Source organism: Arachis hypogaea, chromosome 16 (assembly GCF_003086295.3).
Source record: "Arachis hypogaea cultivar Tifrunner chromosome 16, arahy.Tifrunner.gnm2.J5K5, whole genome shotgun sequence".
NCBI lineage: Eukaryota > Viridiplantae > Streptophyta > Magnoliopsida > Fabales > Fabaceae > Arachis > Arachis hypogaea.
Genome location: NC_092051.1, coordinates 29,180,436 through 29,198,012, shown reverse-complemented (window position 1 = coordinate 29,198,012; position 17,577 = coordinate 29,180,436). Strand labels below are relative to the sequence as shown.

Genomic DNA, 17,577 nt, shown 5'->3' with positions numbered 1-17,577 from the left:
CAAAAGATGTCCTATTTTAAAAAATATGGTTGTATTAAAAGAAAATATTTTAATTTGAATTTTAAAACATCATTATTCACCTTACTTGTTTGTAATGAAAAGAGTATATTAATATTCTATTTTCATCGTCTACATGCACAAAGCTAAGTTAATAATAATAAAGGTTGACATATAGTAAAAGTAAAATGGACAGGAGACTATTATGTCTGACAGAGAAAAATGTTAGAAATTGATCTGTGTATTAATTTTTCTTAGGAACTAAAATATCCGCTTTTAAAATTCTTGGAGACTGATTTGGATAATTATAAACTGGGACTGATTTGTCGGTCGGAGTGAAATTTTAGAATTCATCTGTATATTAATTTTTCTTAGAAATTAAAATGTCCGCTTTAAAAATCGTTAAAGACTTATTTGAGTAATTATTCTAAAAAAAAAACGACTGGTTGACGATACACCATAGCCCAATGATCTAGACCCAAAAAGAGTGAAAAAAATAATTGATTAAACCCAAATGAGTAGTTAGTTGGTAGCTGCCTTGTATAGTAACAGTAGTAACCCTTTATACCAAAACAAAAAACAGTAGTAACCCATTTTATTTCCACTCATTTTCCCCTTCATTTTCATCATCATCAACATCATCGTTCTCTCTACTGTGCGGTCTCAGTCTCAGTCTCCATGGCAACTCAAGGTCAAGTCATTACTTGCAAAGGTACTACAATTCACTCTCTCTCTCTATTTTCATCTTATTCTTCTTCATTAAACGGCGATTTGACTTTTGTCGTTTTGATGATGAAGCTGCGGTGGCCTGGGAACCCAACAAGCCTTTGTCCATCGAAGACGTTCAGGTGGCTCCACCGCAAGCCGGCGAGGTTCGAGTCAAGATCCTCTACACTGCTCTCTGTCACACCGATGCTTACACCTGGAGCGGAAAGGTGTTTTCTTTTACCCTACCCCATCCCTTTTCTATTTCCCATTCTCGTTTTCCAAATTTAAAGTTTTTTTTCCTGCTAAATATTAAATGCTCATTTATCTAAATCATGCTTTGCAGGATCCTGAAGGTCTCTTCCCTTGTATCCTTGGCCATGAAGCTGCTGGGTGAGTAATTTTTTTTTTTAATGAAGAGCATGTTTTGTTACATGGTATGATTTGAATGGTCCAGGTTGAACTTGGGTTTTGATGCGCTAAAATCTGATGGTATAGGTTTTGTAGAAGTTATTGTTATAAAGTGATGATAAATCTGTATATTAGATTATCTTGATCTAGGGTGCACCAACTTTATTTTTATTTTTATTTTTATTTTTTTTCCTTCTTACTGCATCATAACATTGTCATGTTTAACATTGGGTTGTGTGATTGTTGATTGAGGGGATTTCGTTTATTTAGTTTATTTATTTATGGGTGCAGAATTGTGGAGAGTGTTGGAGAAGGTGTTACTAATGTGCAGCCTGGGGATCATGTTATTCCATGTTACCAGGCTGAATGTGGTGAGTGCAAGTTCTGCAAATCTGGAAAAACGAACCTCTGTGGGAAGGTTCGTTCCGCCACTGGAGTTGGAGTGATGCTTAGCGACCGCAAAAGTCGTTTCTCTATCAATGGGAAGACCATTTATCATTTCATGGGAACTTCCACCTTCAGCCAGTACACTGTTGTTCATGATGTAAGTGTGGCTAAGATTGATCCAGCTGCTCCTTTGGATAAAGTTTGTCTTCTTGGTTGCGGTGTTCCAACCGGTAAGTGTTGTCTTTCTCCTTTTCGCAATTACAAAGTGTATTGAGATTATGTTGCCAAGGCCACTTGGTGAGCAAGCCCACGTGTTGGTTATTTGATTATTAAATGCTCCATGCTCAATGGATTGTTGAAATGTGCTTGGACATTGATGTTAGGTTTGCCCATCGAGATGGATTTCATACAATATAAGTCGTCAGCTTGAATAATTCAGAGTTTGAGTTTGATGTAATGATGTCTAATTGACTTTTGCATCTTCTGGTTCATGTAGCCTATAATAGGACAAGGCTTAGTTTTTGTTGGTCTCTCATGGATTCATCATTATCACCTGCCGTTGTTTAAATTCGATAAGAAAGTAGCCTAATAGCACTCTTAAGCTTCTTAACATGATAGTTTATCAATTAATATAATACCCCCCCCCCCCCCCAAAAAAAAAAAAAAAGAGTAAGCTTGTTGGATATTCATTTTCTTTTTCCTTTCTTTCTTCCCTTTGTTCTGGTTTTAGTGCTATATTTAAAAGACTACAGTTGAGTCACGCCTTCCTGTGCCTTGTTCTTTTCTTGTTATGCATTTAAGAAAACTGTTATTTTTTATTTTTTAGGGCTTGGAGCTGTATGGAACACTGCAAAAGTTGAACCAGGGTCAATTGTTGCTGTTTTTGGCCTTGGAACTGTTGGTCTTGCTGTAAGTTTCTTTCCTGTAGTTAGCGTAGTAGTAAATGTGTTTTTTGCTTGGTATCGAACTACCACTGCAATTGATTATTTTATACTTACAGGTTGCAGAGGGTGCAAAAAGTGCCGGTGCATCTCGTATTATTGGCATTGATATCGATAGCAAGAAATTTGATACAGGTAAATGTCTGAAACATATGCCCTTGATGTTGTGAAGTGATATGCTCCAAGGTTTCTTATTTCTAAGCAAGAGTGTTGTCTTACTGTGTGCAACTTTAAATACATGTTCTTCTGTTTACTTCTCTTGCTATTTTACCTTGCAGCGAAGAACTTTGGAGTCACCGAGTTTATTAATCCTAAAGAACACGATAAACCAATTCAGCAGGTCATAGTTGATCTTACAGATGGCGGAGTTGATTATAGCTTTGAGTGCATTGGGAATGTCTCCGTCATGAGAGCTGCTCTGGAATGCTGCCACAAGGTGAACACTGCCGCAGCAGTGCCACATTGACTCAATTGTTCAAATATTACTCTAGATGGACATAACCATGAAAATATATGTTTTGCTGAAAAATTCCAGGGCTGGGGAACATCAGTTATCGTGGGTGTTGCAGCATCGGGCCAAGAGATATCTACCCGCCCTTTCCAATTGGTGACGGGGCGTGTCTGGAAAGGAACAGCTTTTGGTGGCTTCAAGAGCAGGTCACAAGTGCCTTGGCTTGTGGAGAAGTACTTGAAGAAGGTAAATGTTTGGAGAATGCTATTATGCATTGGGCTGAATCCGGTGCATCATGCACTAAGGTTGAATCATAATGGATGCCACTCTCACGATTCAATTCTAACCATTGGATTACCTTTGCTTACGATGCACCAAGTTCAATTTGATGCATCTTAAGATGCTTCCTACAGTTTTTCTCAAGTGTATCAAACTCCAATATTGTTGGGAAGTGTTTCTTTTTTTTATAATTTTATTTTTGAGGAGGCTTGACCTTATATTTTGCTCGTTTTTGCAGGAAATCAAGGTTGATGAGTACATTACCCACAATCTGACGCTTGGCGAGATCAACAAGGCTTTCGATCTTATGCACGAAGGAGGATGTCTCCGTTGTGTTCTTTCAACAGATGCATGAGATGATCCAAGATTCTAGGTGCCCAGTTGTTCTTCCTTCATGTGGTGGTTGTCCGGTTAAATGAATCTTCTTTTTTAGTATCTTAATTTGTAACGATGGCTTATAATATGAATGGTTACCTTTCTTTTGCAAAACATGTAATGCCATGTGTCTATTAACCCTTCCATTTTACCACCTAAGTGTTTTTCCGTTTGCCATGCATCCAATTAATAAAATATATACCCTACCTGCGGGTACTCAACCCAGACCAACCCATGGATAGGGTAGGGTGTGGTGTGAGTTTGCCTGCAGGTAGGGTAGGATACGGGTTAAGGGTATACCCTACTCTATCCGCACTCCTAATATATTATATAATATATATGTAAAAATTATGTATGTAGTGAAAAAAGTGAGTGTTGAACCCACAATTTTTGTCTTATAAAAATTTGAAATAATCACTAAGTTAGTTGATGATCATATTATTTATAATTTTATGTTGAATTTTTTAAGATTTTATTGTTTTTAATTTTTATTTGGACTTAATTTTTTATTTTTTATTTTATTAATATGTATGAAATTTAGAATGGTTAAATTTTATATTTGCCTAAAAATTTATTTTTCTGCAAGTAGGATATGGTTTAGAACTTTGATGCGGGTCGAGTTAGGGTTTTCAACCTGTGGACAGGGTAGAGTAGAGTTTTAAGAAAGTTTTCAACTCGCAAATAAAATTAAGGTAGAGTTCAAACTCTATTCTACCCTATTTGTTGCCATCTCTATTCAGAACCTTTAATCAGAATTTTATTTTTTGCTTTGAGAAAAATAACCAACTTACACTTGTTTCTGTTTTTACTTCTAAATTGAGTGGGTGAAGATTTAATTCTCATTTCATCTAAATATTGATAATTGTAGGAGTGATGATAAAAAATATAAAATAATATTCATGGATAAGATACATTATACATATACTGAGTAAAATATCTTTTTATTGAAAGCATGTGACGTTATAAAAATAATATTTATATGCATGATATCTTATACTGTAGTACTGTACACATGCACTGGAGAACCTTGATTTAACAATATCTATGTATCCCTCAACAAAAAAAAATTGGGACCTTGATTCTGATTCTCTCTTCTAGGGTCAGCATAATCAGTGGTGTAGCCATACAGGGCTTCATTGCATCCCTTTTGTATCAAGCATAATACAAATCTCATTAACCATGAACACCCCATATCAATGTTTTGTCATTCCCAAAGAAAAAAAAATACATTGGATTCTTTGATTAGCAAAATTTCATGTGCACTTAAGTTAGTTCACCTTCACCAGTATGGGTTAAGAAGCATATGTTCCACTCCACCTTTGTGTTTTATATAAATTAATGTGGCTATAACTGACCTCTCTCAAAACTTGATATACGAGAATCTGATAAAACACTGAACAGTTGTGTATCTACAAATAGCTGCAAGCCCAACAACGACTCATAATCAATACCCTAGAAACCAAAATAATAATAATAATAATAATAACACGGCTGTAAATTCTAGGATTATGCTATGGTAAAGAGTGTTTTCCAATAAAAAATGATCATTCTTTTTATAATAGAAAAAAAAATAATAAAGACAATATGTGCAGTGCACACTGTTCTTAAAAAATTAGTTACAATCTTTAATCTTCATTCAAAATAGTTACACATTTGAACTTCATTGAAGGGGGGTCCTAACATTTCACCCCTATGGTCCTGAATATCTGATGTAACACTCCATAATGTTAAAAATGCTGAACATTTCTCCACATATTAAGAGGACAATTAATTTTTATTCTAAACAAGACAAAGGATGACAAAACTGTGCATGATCAAGATGTCCTACAATTTTTCTTTAAAAATAAAATAAGAAAAAGGTTGTTACCTTCATGAATAGCTGGTCCCTATTAGGAAATGAATCAATGAATGTCTCCTTAAGAAGTAAAGAAACCTGAAAAATTTAATCAAGGGTGAGGCATGAAAAAAAAAACAAGTTGGCAAGTTACTTATTCTTCATTATTTATTACTATTCTTTTTAAAAAAACATAAAATTTAGGAATATAAAATGTGATATTATAGAACACATAGAATTCTTATATGTATTTCTTTCCTTCTATCAAATTTACATTAAAGTAAGTTGGCTACCTTACCCTGTCATTATTCGATTGTACACTAGTTATTGTATGAGATTTTAGATCTGAACACAGTGACTCCAAATAGTGCCAAACTACATTCAAAAACTGAGTTGCAGCTTTAGCCTGTGAACAAAGTACAATTAGTAGTTGCCACAGGTGGAAAAAGCATGACTACAACTTGAAAATCTTGCATATATAGTAAAACATCAAAATTCAAGGCCTCTCTGGTTTATGTTTTCATCTTTAATGTTCTTGTTTTAAGATTTTGTAAATAAAAAGTAAAAATACGAAATGAAAATAGAAACTATGATTTGATTGTTTTTATTGTAACAAGACCCGAAGTGTTCTTAGTTGATGGAGAGAAGTGAGAAAAAACCTGAGCTTCATTGCACCTATGTATAGGATGTCTTTTAGCATGCGAACTTTCGTTTTTAAGTTTGGCATGAATTGGACTCAACTGCGAGTAAAGTTCTCTATACTGTGGAAGTTTTGGCAATTGACACATTTTAACCTACAAAATTAGAAAACAATATTTAGCAGGAAATAAAAAAAGAAAACAGAAGAGAAAATTAAGAGAGCAAAATCAAATGATATTATAGCATCTGCCATTTGTCTTATCAGAATAGATGTTCAACAATGGGGTCTAAAAGATGCATATTAGCCGATACTTTGGAATGTAAAGATAGATAGGTATATAAATAATGTTACAACATCCTAAATATATTGCTAAACAAGCTGATTGAATACCATGCAATTAGTTCTCTTTAAAACATTACAAACCTGATTCTTCGTTGCATTAACAAGAACAAGGTTATTAGTTTTCGTATGCGAATCATCCGGCATACGCTGTATGCCAACCTGCAGAATCATTAGAAAGTTGGATCAAATAATTTAGACAATGCGGTGTCCACAAAAAGGTTCTAAATACGAACATCACATGGAAATCAGGGGTAATTCAGTTCAAGTCATAATGCATGCGTGAACATTTTTGACATAGAAGATTTACTTTTACAGAGACATTTTTCTAATCTAACAAGTAAACTTTACTTTCACACAAACAGTTCGCAGCTGAAAAAGTTCACCCAATGGAAGAAAAACACCATTATTAACATGAACATGAACACGATAATTCTCAATGCAAGGCATATATAAGCGGAAAAGGAAAAGAAAAGAACAATGGATCATATAGAAGAGCCAAAGCATAACCAATTCAAGATGAAATCGGAAATACATGAATAATATCTTGAAAAGAAACAGGACAGAATAATTTTATCTTATGAGCAGTGAAAGTAAAAGGATCTAGTTTTATCTTGTAGATGTAGGATAGATTTTTTTTTCTTTTTCTTTTTTCTTTTTTAAAAAAATGCTGCTGGTCAAATTTGAAATTTCACAAACACAAATAGAAAATGCTAAATCTTAAATTTCATTCCATAACTAGATAAAAAAAACATATATAAAGGAGACTATAATTGAAAGAATTATGAATTCTCATGTAATCATTAGCAAAACCAATAGCACGAGCAATAACAGATACCATAACAATAGTCCACAAAACAAACATGACATGCCAATTTGAAAATAAAGTAAAAAGAAACTCACAATATATGGAACAGGTGCATCAAGAAAATCAAGCATTGATCCAGGTAAAACCTGAAAAGCAAGGCTAACATATTATTAGATATATAGGTAAAATTCACATGGAAAATATAATTGAACATGTTGGAAGCCACTGAACTCACAGGTAGAAATAAACTCTGCCATTGAAATGGACGAATCATTGGAATAAGACATAGCACTATGGCAGATAGAACACCCTGCATTGTGTCAAGAATGACCAAAATGAATTTATTTAGCACAAAATATTGTCAGGCTAACAATAACTACTATGATTATCGTTTCAAATTCTTACCAGATTGGGGCACACTACTACCACCTGTTTTTCCAATAACACTCCAGTAAATAATGCCAGCATCTGCTAGTAACATGTTAAAAAAAGGATTAAAATATCAATTTCATCAAGAAACTGACAAGATATTTGCAGCACATATAATTATTTAGTAATTTCATTTTATGCATGGCTCGCAATCTTCCGTTAATGCCACACTTTTATATTGATATTCTGGTGGAAAATTATCATGACTTTATAAGATTTCCCTTTTAGTATCAGAACTAGCATTAAATATACTTCAAAAAACATCAATAAAAAAATAAAGCATCAGCGAGGAACAAAATCAACATGAAAATAGCTTTCTACATTGAATTTATTAAAAATAACAATAGTTTGATAAGAATTTCTGCATGTGTGGAATGGTTTCCAGGAACTGTTTCTGCAAATAAATTCTGACAGATAAACATTGTTGAACTTCAGGTAGAATATCTGCTTACAGATTCAAGGGACAGAACTCGACAAGTAGTTGCAGTCGTCCAAATTGATAATGCAAAGGCTTCCTCGGCAGCAGCCAACTTTGCATTGACCTTTTAACAAGTACAACTCTAATGAGTGAACTTAATTGCAGAGAAGCGTTGTGTTAAAAAGAAACACTAGAGAATTACCTGAGCAGGTTCAGAGGAATTTAAACTATTGCTAAAGCCAAGGACCTCAACTGAGTGTCTTATATATTGAATAGCTTGTAGATGTTCAAGAGGATGGAAGATAAATTCGGTTCCTCGAGGTGGAATACAATGTGAATGATATCTATGCACTATCTGTAGCAAATCATTCTTCTTCTCCTATCAAAACCATTTGCAACAACGCAGCATGTTAATGCTAATCAAGAGTCACCTTACTAACCAAAGCAAAACAAATGGTAAACTGGTTTACACTTTAGTCACTTACAACAACAACAACAACAACAACAAAGCCTTGTCCCACTAAGTGGGGTCGGCTTCACTTCAGTCACTTACCGTAGGAAATTCGATTAAGAACCCATCCCCATATTCTCTTTCATTGTTTGCAAAAAGATCATCATCATCTTCCCAAACCACACTTTTAGCTGTACTGCTGATGGAAACAATACAGAAGCAGTAAGTAGCAACCATAGGATTCGATTATAGAAGACAAATTATTACCATAAACACAGCTCAGCACAATAAATTCGAGGGAAAAAAAACGAAGGGGCGGGGGTTGAATCAGCAAGATAGTCTATTGAAAAGAGAACTGAAATCTAGAATGCTGTATTTGTAAATCTACCACCTGGCTAGTGAGTCCAAACTTTCAAGCCGCTCTAATTCACAACTCCTAGCACTAAAAGGTGTTCCAAACTTGGGAGAAAGTTGATCACTTTCACCATTCCCCTGTGTTCTTTCTGTAGAATCATGAATTTCTGTTGTCTCAACAGCACAATTATCATGACCTTGGATATTCTTCCTGCCATCCTTTTCGATATCTCTAGCCAGGAAAAACTCTGAAGCATCACTTGCAGTCATACTTGCAGGAGATTGAGAGCAAGAATCCCATCTTTTCGGAGATTCCCATATTTTCGGAGATTCCCATATTTTCGGTGATAATTGTATGACTTCGTCATCCGATAAAATCCCAGCAGCAGCAGCAGTAATTACTGCTGCTCCTTCAACAGGTATTGCAAAAGACATCCAGTCACTAAATGATTCTGTCTCTGGGCACTCAACATGTAAGCTCACTTGATCATCTGGCTTCGACGTGGGAATGCCTCCAGTAAGATTCAACTCATTTACAAACTGAGTTATCCGGTTCAGACGCTCCTGTGCAATGAGACTGCAGCCAAGTAAGACATAATGAATTTCATTTTGCATCTACCGAACCCAAAGGACATTAGGCATGTCTTCAACCAATGTGCTAACCTGTATAACATCTCAAAGTGTAACTCAAAGAAAGGAACTCTAGTCAGCAAACAGTAACAGCGTGGTGCAGAAACCAGAAACCGGCTGCTGAATGGACGGGGCGATGGAGGACAATACATGTCTAGGATACCAGGGGGCCTCTGAACAATTTCAGGCACATGTAAACAAACTCCATAAAGTGTTGCACTGTCTGCTGCCTAATCAAGGAATTGAAGTTTACAAGATGAGTTTCAGTAATCACTCATCTTCAAATTTCTATACAAAATTATGATGTCAGCACATTTTTTACCTTGAGTGTAAAGATAAATGATAGATCATCTCTGCCTAAATGTTCCTGCAGATAATAAACAAGAGAAGTATTATATCTTTGGTCTTGAAGGTGATGAGTGCTCAATAGAAGGTTAATTTCACAGTAAGACACTGACCGATTCACTACCACTTTTCAACTGGAAAAACTAAAACTACAAAACGAAGAACAAATTAAGAGAAAGCAACAAAGAAATATGCTGATACTACGATACTATCATTAATAGTTTCTTATGTCTCTTGAGTAAGAGCTTTTTGTGTCGAAAAATAATGCACAAAGACAAAAAATGAAAGATCATTAAATGTAGAGCTCCTCTATGATTCTCAGTTTCTTACATGTGATCAAATACTACATTATGCTCATATAGAATGAATTGATTATCTAAAACACGAGGCAACTTAAATATGTTGTATTGTTGAGCTTGTCAAAAGCAAAAACATCTACTTTGCCAAAGAAAATCAGAGATTGATGTGGCGTACCTGTCCATAGACAAGTTCATTTAATTCACTTAGAGATGGAGTCCTCTCCAACATTGATGCCTGTATTTCAACATTTAATAAATGAAATAGAATAAGATTCTACCCCAGGAAAAATAAAGATGGCCAATTTATCATTAACAATTAAGAACAGCCAACTCAAGAATTCGCTATATTCCATAGACTTCTATTGCTGTTCCTGACATGATATAAACACTCAAATTGTGTTTGCATGCTGAAAAGTAACATTGAAACTGATAATATAATTTCAAAATTCAAAACAAATAAAATATTCAAATATTCAATCATTTATTGATAGAAAATTAAAAAAAGAGTAACTTTGTGAAGCAGATTTATCAAAGGAGCAAGAGTAAACACATGGTGATAGTAGGATCAATTTAGTGGCACCAAGTGCAAACAATGGAAAACTATAGTAAACAATTTGAAAGGTAGCATTTTTGTTAGAAGACAATGAGAGAAGGTACCATTTGATATATCTAAGTAAATACAAATAGCTTTCAAGCAGACCTTTACACCTTCAGGAAAGCAAAAGGAGCATAACTCCTTCCGAGGTACTGTTAGCTTCTTTCCAAGAGGATATTTGAAAAGTATCTGCATTTTCATTAAAAGATATTATCAACAATGAACCCTATTGATCCATAGGAATAGGCTAAGTTGAAATGATAAAGAGGGAGGACATGTTTAAGTTTGTACTATCAAATTATTTGCTTGTGACCTCACATGAAACGTAGCAGCATATTATACGCTCGAAAATTCCATCCATCATCAAAGTGCAGACATACCTCTAATATACCAAATATCTTTCAAAACTCGTGAAATTAATAAAACTCCTAAGAGAACCAGACACCTGACACTAACCATGCCTATAAAACCCATCTTTTACAAAGCTACTGAAATTAACATTAAATATTTATCAATAGATAACTACAAACAACTTTTAAATTATCCTTTGTATTTCTGATATGCTGAGATAGGCCAGTTAATTTCTTTATTCTTTGTTTATCATCACTTTCTCTGTTTTGGGGGATATCTCATCTAAATAACTGTACTTTCTTCCTTTTCTCTAAAACAAAATTTCCATTTCTATTAAATATATGTATTAAAGTTGACACATGACAAACCTGTGGTTCCAAAGTTGTGTCAGGCTTCGGCATTTTGTAATCTACATATTCAGATTTTTCTTTCTCTATTTGCCATCGTTTCCTTCTAGCAAATGCATGCTCCACAGCATCCAAGTTAGTATCAGGATGCAGCCCCACAATCACAAAATGTTCAAAAAGCGTGGTTGGCTCCTTATAGTTTACACAATCCTACAGAAATGTTCCCGGTGACTCAAACAAAATCGACAATATTACATTTGCGACAAACATGTATAAGCAACAGGAAGTTACTTCCTAAAAGATACTGGAATAAAGCATCAATCTTAATGTTTCTCCTTGATTAAAAAATATATTTCAGAACAAAACCAATCAAGAGCTCCAAGAACCAAGTTTATGAGAAGCACCTCCAAATAACTTTTAGCATCAACAATATATTCATTACCCAAGGTACCAACATGGCATGGTAAAGAATAGAAACAAGCAAGAACCACTTAAGAAATCAAAATCCTCTTCACTTATATTATTTTGTTTCTTCGGATATATAAAAACATATTGTTTGGAAAGATTCCTCAAAATTCATGCTCTTAGTTCTTTCAGTTGCCATAATACTTAATGGACAACTGCTAATGGTGCATATCTGACCTTAAAATACCACAGGAGGATAATATTTTGAAAACCAAACTCAAGAATTCAGTTGATATATAAATTTACTAGAGATGAAACATGATCAACATAAAGAAGTACACGAGTTAATGTTGTCAACATGTTAGTACCATATGAAATACAAGTACACATTTCAAAATATGAAATAGATTCTGTTGCTATTTGCAGATCAGTCAAGCATTGACAATGTTCTATACACAAATGCAGTACATGAAGGGATTCTAAAAAATTGGATACCATAGATTTGGGATGAAGCTGATACCACTGCCGTTTCTGGTTCGCCATGACCTCGAGGCTCAAATGCGACGGGGAGTCTGATGATGGGGAATCTGGTTCGCGGAATCTGTTTCCCCATCGAAAAGCCTTGTTAACATGAGCCTTCAACTTCTGAAAGCTGTCAACACGTTGAATCCCTTGGGTAAAAAGTTCAGTTTGAGCTCTTCTATGTAATAAACTAGGCCTCTTTTGTGGCACTCTTGATCCGACACCGACCCCGCCAATACCACCACTGCCACCACCACCGTTACCATTACCATTACCATCACCACTGCCTCTGCCACCGGCAGCATCACCAGAGTACATACTCTTTGATGCTTCACCTGCAACTTTGAATGACCCCTCAGATATCTGCTGCAAAATTAGGGATGAGACCTTATCTTCAAGAGGTTCAGCCTCTTCTTTTGTATCCATCTAACCTTTCTCTATATATAATAATATTTACACAAACAGATCATGCTCTAGAGTTCCACTTTTCACCAATAAATTATATTGCAGCTTTAAATTCATTGCTGAGATAAATTCCAAGGCCAACATAATAAGCACGCCTATGGATCATTTCATTTCAATTTGATGATTCTACCAAGATACTGGCTTCAATGAGAAGGGGATTCCCAGATAGAATTTATCACCAAAAATCCAATCTTTTGTATCCTTAGATCATTAATGATCCTCGTTCCTCACTCAACACCGAATCCCAAGGAAAATATGATATCCTCTAATAATAAGTCCCTAACGATCAAGAAATCTTGTGATTATTCTCTGGGGCAGTTAGATTTTAGAGTGCAACCTTTTCCTCGTTCAAATTTTCAAACTTTTCCTCCCTAGTAATAATGAATACCAATCTGATTCTGAAACGAAGAAGAGAATCACAAACAACAATGACAATGATGCCCAAATTTGCCAAAATTTTCTTATTAATGGCAGAACAATGCTGATAATCAATGAATAACGCTCCAAATGTACGTCCAACGTAAACAAGTTTGTAACGGAAACAAAAACCAAGTAAATGCAGGGAATTCAAAAGGCAAATCGTAAAAAAAGAAGAAGAAGAAGGAACCAAAGAACACGCGGGGCGTTGTAGTAGGAAACAAAATGAGAAAAGAAAAAGAAAAAAGGAATGTTACTACCTTTGTTGTTGTTGCCAAAGATTTGGGGGTTGACCAGAGAGAGAGAGAGAAGAGGGTTGCATGCTAAATATGGAAGAAGGAAGAAACAGGAGGAAGGTGATAATAAATTGGCAATGGTTATTACTATTATAGTGAGAAAGTGAGAGGAATTGATGAACAATACAAATGGGAAGGGGAAGGGAAAAGACAACTCATGTTCAAACACTTTTTACACTTTGGTACTACTTTTCTGGTATTGCATGTCATGGCCCTCCAACTTTCATTAATTGCTCATCTGACACTGTTCCATCTTTTTTCGGGCGTTTTTTCCTTTTCTGTCGGAGAGTTCCCAAGCTTGCAACATTCAATTCATCTCCCACTTTTTACAGGGGAAACAAAATAAAAATGTAACGTCTTTACTCTCTAGAATTTAGAGTGTTTACAGTTTATTCTCAAAGTATCAAAATTTTTTTATTAAAAGTTATTAAAAAAGTATTCTTATTAATCATACAAAAATATGTTGTCACTAAAAAATACAAAAATATTGTTTTTAAATATAAATTAAGGGCAAGTTACTTAAATAAATAGATTAGAAAAAATATTTACCTGAATGTGCAAAATTGGTTCTTGTTACCTGCATGCAAAATGTCATTTCTATGTAAACCGTGGCAACCCACCACGGTTTCAAAACGTACATAAACCGTGGAGACCCACAGCGGATTAGGGTTTAAAAAAATTGAGTGTAAACCGTGGTAGGTCACCACGGTTTACTAAGGAAAAATTGCATGCATAAACCGTGGAGAGTCACCACGGTTTATGAAGAAATCCTTTTGCACATAAAACCCTGTGGGTCACCACGGTTTATGTGTGTGTGGCTATATAAGTAATCCGTGGAAGGTTAGAACGGATCATTTGGTAAGGAACAAAAAAAAAAGGAAGTTGTTGTTGTGTTGAGAGGATTTGGCAAAACTTTGGAGGTTTGAAGGAGAAGTGGGTGGTGGAGCCAATGGAGGGTAAGGATCGCTTGTACCGACTAAATGGCGTCGCTCACGTGGCAGGATATATCGACGAAGAGGTTAGTTACTGTTTCTGTCGTTATTATTGTTATTAAAATTCATACTAATATAGCAATTGATATTATTAGGGATATTGTTAGTAAAAATATTTTATTATGTTTATTTGTATTGTTATTCTGATTAATGTTATTTACATAAATATTGATATTATTATGGTTACTGTCAATCCAAATGTGAGGCATTTATTAATATTGTCTACTGAATAATGCATATTTTATTATGCTTATTTATCTTGTAAGTCTGGTTAATAGTATTTCTCTAAAATATTTTGTTATAAATGTAAATATTTTATTGAATAATATTTTTTTTTCTGTATTTATATTGTTATAATGAGTGCATAGTATTCGTAGCTTCACGGTGTATTACACAATAAGAGAATCAATGAATTTAATGTGATGAGTCTAATAATTTTTACGAAAATTATGTTTGGTGTTGTTTGTAATTGTTGTATGTTAAGGGATTTTGTTACCCACGTTTTGCAGCCTAGTAGGGTTATTAGCGCCGTTAGGAGGCAGCAGAATATGCCCTTACATGACCGGATTATACCGTATCTGGAGAATGCCGGCTTGTATCATCTGGCTAGGCTAAACAGTCAGTGGTTCTGGGTTGATGAGTCTCTCCTTAGCGCATTTATTGAGCGGTGGCGTCCGGAGACCCACACGTTCCATATGCCGTTTGGTGAGTGCACCATTACTTTACAGGATGTTGCGTATCAGCTGGGTTTGCCGATTGATGGTGTGCCCGTTAGTGGGTGCTTGAATGAGTTTGAGAATCTGATGGAACACGGTAGACCAGCATGGGTGTGGTTTCGGGAGTTGTTCGGGGAGTTACCTCCACAGAGTAAAATCAAGCAGATGACAGTGTGCTACACATGGTTCCACGAGAGGTTCCGGGTTCTCCCTGCAGATGCTACTGATGAGACCGTGCGTGTATACGCACGCGCTTATATCCTGATGCTGTTGTCGTCTCAGCTGTTTGCGGACAAGAACGCAAACAGGGTTCACCTTCGCTGGTTGCCTTATTTGGCATCGTTGGACGACTTGGGCAGATATAGCTGGGGCTCCGCTGCACTGGCCTGGTTGTATAGGTGTCTTTGTCGTGGAACAAACAGGAACGTCGTTAACTTGGCTGGGCCGCTACAACTACTACAGTCTTGGATTTTCTGGAGGTTTCCCACTCTGAGGCCCACTGGTTTTGACCGGTTCGGGTTTCCTCTTGCTTCCAAGTAGGGTTTAGTATTATCCGTTAATAAATTTTAAATACATCATGTGTTATGGTTTGTTTTGACATCATTTCAATTAAAATTGTAGGTGGGCTGAGTTTGTGCCGAGGAACGATGCAGGGGCTCAGAGATTACTTTACACTCAGCACAGCTTCATCTTTACTCTGGAATGATTGCCCAATCTGAAATTCTGCAGAAGATCCCCCCACTCTATTACCACTGTCTTCCTGTTGACCAAGAGCTTCCAAGTTTAGTGTCGAGAAGTGTGGAGGGTAGTGATGAGAACCAGAACTTGCTGGCCTATGCTGCGCATGTGGATCGCCACGTCTGTCATCGTCGTTGTCACCATCGATATCAACAGGCTCCTGGTCAGACTCATCGTCACGCATTGCATTCTCTACTTGATCAGGTCCACCAAAGTCTTCGATATAAGGTACGAGGCCACCACCGGTGCCCACAACGTGCGGATGCTCAATGACTGCTGCATTCTCCAAAGGTATAGAACCAACAACCTCTGTTCGGTCTAAATCAGCCGCAAACGAAGGTGATTGAATCGGCGGAACATACGGTCTGACCGCAGGCATCGAACTAGATGCACCACCCGCGGCAGCTGGGCAGGGAACTGGCGCGGATGCCCCAGAACTATCGACACCAACCTCCAACTTCGCGAACAACTCATGGATTCTGATCTCCGGAAAACTCCGTACACAGTAGAACAGAACCCTAATATCTTCATCAGCCTTAACCGCAAAGGTTTCATACTGAACACCGGTCGATACAACCGCCATGGGAATCTTGTAGAATAGTTTCTTCACCCACTTGCTACCCAACACGCCAAGCTTCTCCAAGATGCTATTCTTCAAATCTGACAAAGTCATCGACGACCTGATAAAAACACTTAGTGGTTCTCTGTCGGTAAACTTCACACCTTTGCTTTTGCTTTTTTTTATTTTCCTAGAGTAATGCACTAAGGCAAGAAAACTCTCTTCCTCACTAGCCATTGTGAAAATGATCTCTTATGGAGCTTGATTCACCAACATATATATAGACTTCTTGTCAACATAAACCGTGGTGACCCACAGGGTTTTATGTGCAAAAGGATTTCTTCATAAACCGTGGTGACTCTCCACGGTTTATGCATGCAATTTTTCCTTAGTAAACCGTGGTGACCTACCACGGTTTACACTCAATTTTTTTAAACCCTAATCTGCTGTGGGTCTCCACGGTTTATGTACGTTTTGAAACCGTGGTGGGTTGCCACGGTTTACATAGAAATGGCATTTTACACATGCAGGTAACAAAAACCGATTTTGCACATTCAGGTAAATATTTTCTCTAATCTATTTATTTAAGTAACTTGCCCATAAATTAACTAAATCTAAATATATTAACAAAACATTAGTAGTTTTAATTTTTAAATTTATCCATTTTGTATTCTAAAAACACATGTTAAAATTATAAATTAAAAAAAATTATTAAAAATACAAAAATTTAAATTTTTAATGTATTTGTTTTGTATTTATTAAAAAATTTAAAATCTTAAATCATTAACTTTTTATATTAAACATCTTGACAAATGTTTTTAGTCAAACATATGAAAATATTTCTCTTATTTAAGATTAATAAATATAACATTGGTTGAGATGTTAAATTTATTCTCTTAATAAAATATTGTTTCAACTTAAATATATATATAAAAAAAATTTTAACCCCTGAACATGTTTAATTAATATTCCTATTATATATAAAACAGAAGTAAAAGTGAATTTTATGAGAGATATATGTAAATATTTATAATTAATTAAAATTTTAAAATTGATAATTGATAAAAATTTAATTTTAATA

At 35.5% G+C, this 17,577-nt stretch overlaps 3 protein-coding genes across 4 annotated transcripts; 2 read left to right on the top strand and 1 right to left on the bottom strand.

The window, feature by feature from the left end:
• Positions 1 to 441: 441 nt before the first annotated feature.
• Positions 442 to 3,700, top strand: LOC112758806 (alcohol dehydrogenase class-3). Its single transcript, XM_025807575.3, has 9 exons — positions 442 to 709; positions 796 to 932; positions 1,049 to 1,095; positions 1,405 to 1,730; positions 2,327 to 2,409; positions 2,501 to 2,576; positions 2,720 to 2,877; positions 2,977 to 3,138; positions 3,410 to 3,700. Exons 1-9 carry the CDS (start codon positions 676 to 678, stop codon positions 3,524 to 3,526), a joined length of 1,140 nt encoding a protein of 379 aa, XP_025663360.1. The 5' UTR covers positions 442 to 675; the 3' UTR covers positions 3,527 to 3,700.
• A 768-nt stretch (positions 3,701 to 4,468) lies between these two features.
• LOC112758805 (uncharacterized) lies at positions 4,469 to 13,588 on the bottom strand. 2 transcript variants are annotated; one of them, XM_025807573.3, is made up of 19 exons: positions 13,456 to 13,588; positions 12,287 to 13,176; positions 11,408 to 11,596; positions 10,794 to 10,877; positions 10,269 to 10,328; positions 9,772 to 9,816; positions 9,483 to 9,679; positions 8,857 to 9,396; positions 8,568 to 8,661; positions 8,217 to 8,393; positions 8,049 to 8,138; positions 7,573 to 7,635; positions 7,403 to 7,477; positions 7,263 to 7,313; positions 6,444 to 6,521; positions 6,040 to 6,174; positions 5,679 to 5,786; positions 5,414 to 5,479; positions 4,469 to 4,965 (listed from the first exon to the last, which is right to left on the bottom strand). In XM_025807573.3, exons 2-19 carry the CDS (start codon positions 12,737 to 12,739, stop codon positions 4,891 to 4,893), a joined length of 2,580 nt encoding a protein of 859 aa, XP_025663358.1. In that variant the 5' UTR covers positions 12,740 to 13,176; positions 13,456 to 13,588; the 3' UTR covers positions 4,469 to 4,890. The 2 variants fall into 2 exon arrangements, with proteins under 2 accessions (XP_025663358.1, XP_025663357.1); XM_025807572.3 differs by lacking the exon at positions 13,456 to 13,588 and having other exon boundaries at positions 8,568 to 8,664; positions 12,287 to 12,891.
• Positions 13,589 to 14,440: 852 nt separating this feature from the next.
• Positions 14,441 to 15,739, top strand: LOC112756922 (serine/threonine-protein phosphatase 7 long form homolog). Its single transcript, XM_025805527.1, has 2 exons — positions 14,441 to 14,509; positions 14,993 to 15,739. Exons 1-2 carry the CDS (start codon positions 14,441 to 14,443, stop codon positions 15,737 to 15,739), a joined length of 816 nt encoding a protein of 271 aa, XP_025661312.1.
• Positions 15,740 to 17,577: the final 1,838 nt, after the last annotated feature.

Bases quoted from the DNA above. Each gene is read 5' to 3' on its own strand.
- LOC112758806 (XM_025807575.3), top strand. From the start codon at position 676: ATGGCAACTCAAGGTCAAGTCATTACTTGCAAAG. The intron at 710-795 runs GTACTACAATTC...TTGATGATGAAG, and splicing joins TCAAGTCATTACTTGCAAAG to CTGCGGTGGCCTGGGAACCC. The intron at 1,096-1,404 runs GTGAGTAATTTT...TTATGGGTGCAG, and splicing joins CTTGGCCATGAAGCTGCTGG to AATTGTGGAGAGTGTTGGAG.
- LOC112758805 (XM_025807572.3), bottom strand. From the start codon at position 12,739: ATGGATACAAAAGAAGAGGCTGAACCTCTTGAAGATAAGGTCTCATCC. The intron at 9,817-10,268 runs GTACGCCACATC...TATTATCTGCAG, and splicing joins ATGAACTTGTCTATGGACAG to GAACATTTAGGCAGAGATGA. The intron at 6,522-7,262 runs GTGAGTTTCTTT...ATGATTCTGCAG, and splicing joins ATGCACCTGTTCCATATATT to GTTGGCATACAGCGTATGCC.
- LOC112756922 (XM_025805527.1), top strand. From the start codon at position 14,441: ATGGAGGGTAAGGATCGCTTGTACCGACTAAATGGCGTCGCTCACGTG. The intron at 14,510-14,992 runs GTTAGTTACTGT...CACGTTTTGCAG, and splicing joins CAGGATATATCGACGAAGAG to CCTAGTAGGGTTATTAGCGC.